Here is a 6,676-nt window from a genome sequence, read left to right as displayed (position 1 = left end):
AAAATACCTTATCTTATCACGTTCAGAAAACATATTCGTAGAAAAATGTCTAAAAATCATTGATTTTCATAAGGATTTATGAACCCGTTGCTTAGGAAATGAATTTCCTTGGATACCAGTCCCTTCATACGTTCGAAAAAAATTTTAATTGTGTTTTAGCATTAGGTAAGACAAAATCTTTCATATACCAGAAGCTTTTGAAAAAATAAAATTTTGACTTTCCATTCAATGCTCGATGCTTGCTGATTTTGACTCTTAAATATGCTTCGTACTGTGAAATCGCTAATTTTCATGGGAGTTAAAAATTTTTTTAGTCGTTCTATGATTATAAGAGCCCTTAAATTCATGTTCTCCATGTAATATTTAAATTTCAGACTACAAAATATTTCATCAACTGCAGAATAATTTTCCCACAAAATATATCTATTAGTAACAATGTCAGATATTAGGTTCAAAGCTTTTATTTTGACCATTGTTATTTACAGATGGGTTATGGCAGCAGAGCTTTGTCTTTGTTAAAGCAGTACTATAAAGGGGAGGTGGTCAGTTTGTCCGAGTCTGTAGACACAGAGCCGGAGACCAATGTCATAGATGACCAGGTACGAACAATTGTAATACATGTACAGCATCACTTGCTTAGGCTGCAAAATCATCATTACTATCAAAAATTAGATATGCTCACATGATATGAAGTTAAAAGTTTATGCATGTATACCAGTACTTAGAGATACAGGTTTTAGAATCAAGACACTTTATAATATTATTGCATATTATAATGAAACAGGAGGTGAACTTACTTGAGGAAAGAGTGACTCCCAGGAAAAATCTACCTCCACTGTTGATGAAGCTGAGTGAAAGAAAACCAGAAAAACTGGATTACTTGGGAGTCTCTTATGGATTGACATCAGGTTTACTCAAGTAAGCAAATGAAATAAAATCTGTCTTCCCAGTACTAGAATATCTTAATTTGTTTGATATTGTACATGTTTGTATTTGTATTTTTTTTTCAAATTGTTGTATCTATATACAGGCATGTATACTTGGATGCAAGAATATGAAAGAATTGAATTTTGTGGTGAATATTTTTAGGTTCTGGAAGAAAAATGGATTTGCACCTGTGTACTTAAGACAAACACCTGTAAGTTTAAAGCATTTGTTGCTTTTTTTATTCTTAAATTTTAACAATTGTTAGGACTAGATGGTTTGGTGTATTATAAAGACCTTCCAAGAAATAATGTACACATTTATTTTCTTGATAGAATGACCTGACAGGTGAACACTCTTGTATCATGTTACACCTGTTGACCGAAGAGGAGGGGGAGGAGGAAAGGAAACAAGAGTCATGGCTACAAGCCTTCTGGAAAGGTACACCGAAAATCCTTATATAAGGAGCATTTGTACTAATATATAGATATTGGGTTTTAGTTTTTATACTTGATGTATAGGTATAACTTATTTTTTGTTGTCATCTTGCTCCTCATGGATAATATGAACTGCTGTGCAATTATGAGTTGAGGTTGTATTATCTGTTTTAGCAAACATGTACATGTATCTAACATTTTCCATAGTTATTACTCTAATGAAAAAAAAAATCTGACAAACTGCTCCAACGGTTTCTCATAGCTTAAAATACTTTTTTTTTCTTTAGAAATATGTCACTATACTCATTCAATCAAACATTAAGATTTATTTTCACTTAGAGATATGAAGCAACACATATAGAGCTACAAATAATTCTTCCTTAAATCAAGGTGGTCCATATCAACTTTTAAAAATTTGTAATCACAAACTATGTGTAATAAATAAGTCAGACCAGTCAATTAAGCTTGTATGTATAAACTGAAGATTTTAAAATGAATCACTTTTATGCAGAAATTAAAAGCGAGTTATCGTTGTAGAATATTATGTGTTTGTTTAATACAGTAAAACTCGTTTAGTGCGAACACGAATATAGCGAATTTACGGATATAGCGAAGTTTTTCTGGGTTCCCGGCAAAGTTCTTAACAAATCTTTGTAAAATTTTACGGTTATAACGAACTCTGATATAACGAATTTACGGATATAGCGAACTGATTTTGAGTCCCGTTGAGGTTAAATATAATGAAATTTACATCTTTTATAACGAACTTTCAAAGATCTTAAAAAAATTGATAAATTTAACTGACTTTGTTCCATTAAGATTTTGTATATAAAATTCAATTCATAATAAAACCTTAGTTATCTTTGGTATGTTTTGTAATATTTGCTTCCCTAGCATATTTCTTAGTAATACTTAAGGGAAAACATGTATATTACGAATTCGCTATATATAGTTATACGAATTCGTTATACGGATATAATGAATTACGGATATAGCGAATTAAATTCACAGGTCCCCAGGACTTCGCTATAACCGAGTTTTACTGTATATTTTGACATTTACTACAGATTTCAGAAGGCGATTTGTGTCCCTGCTAGCATACCAGTTCAGAAATTTCACACCGTCCATGGCTCTAAGCATTCTGGAGCAGAAACAGTTCAAATCTGGCAAATCAAGTATGTTTTATTAAATAACATCATCTTTTATTCACATTATCTTGTATTACCCATGATACCAATCATTGGTGATATTTATGGAAGAAAGCTCATTGTGTTTGTCCATCTCTTTTGTAGATTTGTCGGTACAAGAACTAGAGTTGTACTTTACTAAGTATGATGTGAAGCGTTTAGAGCTGTACGCCCAGAACATGGTTGACTATCATCTGATAATAGATCTTCTGCCCGCCATCAGTCGTCTCTACTTCCTGAATCAGATCAATGTTCAACTCAGCATCGTACAGAGTGTAAGGCACTGATTTCAAACAAACACTGTTGAGGAAAAAAAAAATTGAAAGGCTTTGTTAATTTTCTTAAAAATTTAAATTATGGATTGGGTAGCTTTTATGTTTATTTTATTTAAATTAAAACCCTTTTTAATGAAAACACAAGTGATTTTTAGATCATAATTTGGTAGTCATTTATTATTAATTTTCTTGTTTTTTAAGGCTTTGCTGCTTGGGTTGGGATTGCAGCACAAAACTGTGGAAGATCTGGAGAAAGAGCTTGATCTTCCCTCCAGCCAATTACTGGGTCTCTTCAACAGGATCATCCGCAAAGTTGTCCACGTAAGTAATCATCTTCATGTGTATTAAATGATGTTACAAGTATTTTGATTAGGAAGATCATTTTCCAAGCAAGTTTTGCCTTGTTCGCTCTTTGATATTAAGTATCTGCATATTATTGAAATGTTGTTGTACGTACATCAGAGTCTGAATGAAGTAATGGAGGAGGATGTAGAGAAAGATATGATAGAGAGGAAGGAGATAACACTGCAGCCCACAGAGCAGTCTATGGAGGAGGAACTGGTAAGTTCTACATCCAGGCAGTAAAGTAATCAGTTACAGACATGAAGGTTTTCTATCAAGGAGATAATAAACTCAGTACAAACACTCAGTACTGTCCCTGAATTATGTTTGTGTGGGAAAAATACCAGTATGTAATTCCTAAAGAACATGACTTCTGTATACAATGCAGATTATTTTAGCCTATAGACAACATCCAATAAATTTATTTAATGTCAGATGAACTCTTTATTTTACAGACAGCAGCAGCAGAGGAGGTTGAGGCAGCCCAGAGGAAGGAACTGGCTTTTCTGAAGGACCTTGACCTGTCCCAGTATAAAATAAAGGGGTCAGAGCAGGAGTGGAAGCAGGCCCTTGGGTCAGGGTCAAAGATGATCAGCATCAAGGGGTAACTCAGAATTACATGTATCTTGTGTAAAAGGGGATCTCTGTAGCAATCTCAAGCTGTAAACGAAGGGAATTTTAAAAGTGGGGTTCAAAGTGGTTATTTTTTTCAAAAAACATATATATCAAAAATTATCTTTATTTTATGATTATTTCAGATCATTACAAGAGAAGAAAAGGAAAACAGAGGACGCTATTGCATTGCTAGAAGGATCTGGTAAAAAGAAGAAAATTAAGAAAAAACACAAAAGTTGATGTCTATAGTATTTTGTCTTAATTATATGTCATGTACATGTTGAATCACTGCATTGAATTGGGACATCTGGGGATATTTTAAAGTTAGTACATGTACTCTTATGAGGAGTTACTAATGAGACCTTTTATTCAAAAAGGATGAAATAAATGTTCAGGCTTTTCCATGTATATTCTTAATATTAAAGAGATGAAATGAGTCATAATCATATATTTCTTATATAATATTTGTTAAATAAATCAAAAGATTTCTGAAAAGTATTGGTACTCAGGTTTTGTAAAACTAAAATTGTAAAGCAAGCAAAGTGTAAAATAAAATAAAAAGTGCCAGAAAAGCAAAGATCCTTATCATTGTCACATGACTTGTTATAACTCTGAAACAACATTTAAGAAAAGAGTGAAACAACATTTAAAGCCGCTTAGTCCGATTCTAATTGCGAAAAAATATATATTAGTTTTTCTTCTTAAAAAATAATTGTCCATAAATTGTTTCAACTTTTTTCAAATTATATTCCCAAAGTCTTTTTCTTTTAAAAGATAAAATTCAAAAGTTAAAAAAATAATTTTTGTTAGCTCACACAAAAATAATCCTATGTATATATCGCGTGAAATCGCCTTCGAAAAAATTGAATTTATCGCTTATATCTCATGAAGAACAAACCTGGGCATTTTTCACAACAAAGTACTAATAACTGTACACGGACAATATTTTAGCCTTCGTTACTAAACTTCCTTTAAAAAAAAATCTTTAAAAATATCTGATTTTCCTTTATTTTAAAATATGCATATTAATATGAAAATACTATAGATTATTCAATTAATTTCTTAATTTTCAAAAAATATATATTATGACTAGGGTTCTACTAATGGAAAAAATACTCGGGTTTGAATTATCTTCAAAATTAGATATAATTGATAATTTTATTTTTTTCAAAGGTCAGAGACCAGAAGAGCTTATGCGATAGTAATGCGTCCATCGTCCGTCCGTCTGTCCACAAACAATTTTTCAAAATGCTACTCCTCCTCAGTTTTGGACTGATTTCAATATGACTTGGCACACAAGTAGACTACAGTAAGATACATAATTCTGTGCATCGGTTTTTGATTTCGATGAACGGTGTTGCCGTGGTTACTAAAAATAGAAATTTCTGTGAAATTCTTTCAAAATGCTACTCCTCCTACAGTTTTGGACTGATTTCAATATAACTTGGCACACAAGTAGACTACAGTAAGATTCATAATTTTGTGCATCGGTTTTTGATTTCGATGAACGGTGTTGCCGTGGTTACTGAAAATAGAATTTCTGTGAAATTCTTTCAAAATGCTACTCCTCCTACAGTTTTTGCCTGATTTCAATATAATTTGGCACTCAAGTACACTACACTAAGATACATAATTCTACGCATCGGTTTTTGCTTTCTATGAACGGTGTTGACATGGTTACTAAAAATAGAAATTTCTGTGAAATTCTTTCAAAATACTATCCTCCTACAGATTTTAATATAACTTGGCACACCAGTGTTTTCAATAAGATTTTCAATAGAAGGAAAAATAAATGGAATAGCAGGAAGCCAGTCTCGGCGAGGGGTCTGGGGGCCGCCTTAGGCCCCCAGCGGGTCCAGGGCAGAGCCCTGGTAGGGGGCCCAGGGGGGCGAAGCCCCCCGGCCGAAAACGAAATTCAGTATTTTTGTCTCACTTTTCTTACCTCTCAGGCCATTAAAAAAGTACTATTTTTTCACATTCATGTCACTATAAATTATCATATTTTACCTTAAAAGGTCAATTAGAAAACAATTTTTGTCTCTTCACAGATTTGTTTGACAGATTTTTGACAGACTTGAGTTTTTTTTTCTTCTGAAAACTACGTGTCTATTAAAACATATAGACAACTTCAGTATGAAATTATAGTACAGATAATAATTGTATATATAAAATATCATACTGAAAATTCTACATATTTATTCCCTTCACATAAATTGGTCAGGACTTTTATTCATATTTTTAAAAAAATTATTGTTAAAAATTTAAAGATTTTTTAAACACTTGGTGATGTACAGTACCCCTAAAATTGAAATATTCTGCAATCTTAGACTTTTAATAAAATAATCTTTAAACTGATTTAATTTTTTGACATTTTGTACAGATTGTCAGAACAAAGTAATTAAGAAGATGGAATTTGATACAAAATTCTAGTACATTAAATCCTTCCCAAATGTGAAAACGATACTGTCCCTGTATTTCAAGAGATCTTACACGAATAAATGATAATAAAGTTTTCAGTTTGATGATATTCTGTAAGAATTTCTATGTCTGAGTCACGTCTTAGCTTAACATTTGATATTTTCATTTTGAGCAAAATTCTGTAGTAAGGTCTTCAAATTATATTGGCCTAGATATCGATATTTGCTGTTGTTTCACCGGGGAACCCCTCGCTTAATATTGAGTCTGTGGCAAATCAATTTTAAATCGAAAATTATAAAACACAAACAAATCTTTCGGAAAGAACCATACTTTATGCCTCTTAATGTATGTGATCTCAAACGCATGTGTTACAGCAGCAGCACGTTCGTTTCTCCACAACTTCGCTCAAAGGTAGCTAAACACAGTTTCGTATAAAATCCAGGGGGTTTTTCCCAGAGAGAAGCATGCTGGGTAGGGA

At 32.3% G+C, this 6,676-nt stretch overlaps 1 protein-coding gene across 1 annotated transcript; it reads left to right on the top strand.

The window, feature by feature from the left end:
* Positions 1-485: 485 nt before the first annotated feature.
* Positions 486-4,206, top strand: LOC134266243 (RNA cytidine acetyltransferase-like; the record flags this gene model as incomplete). Its single annotated transcript, XM_062748467.1, has 10 exons — positions 486-599; positions 785-918; positions 1,090-1,138; positions 1,260-1,365; positions 2,429-2,536; positions 2,654-2,823; positions 3,025-3,144; positions 3,286-3,384; positions 3,621-3,769; positions 3,924-4,206. Coding segments are annotated over 10 exons (1,146 nt in total), but the record flags the coding sequence as incomplete, so codon positions are not given.
* Positions 4,207-6,676: the final 2,470 nt, after the last annotated feature.

The sequence above is a fragment of the Saccostrea cucullata genome, unplaced genomic scaffold, assembly GCF_032062105.1.
Source record: "Saccostrea cucullata isolate Sc308-1 unplaced genomic scaffold, CSIRO_AGI_Scuc_v1 ctg10022, whole genome shotgun sequence".
Classification (NCBI taxonomy): domain Eukaryota; kingdom Metazoa; phylum Mollusca; class Bivalvia; order Ostreida; family Ostreidae; genus Saccostrea; species Saccostrea cuccullata.
Note: the sequence above shows the minus strand (reverse complement) of the source record. Positions and strands in the feature narration are given on the sequence as shown.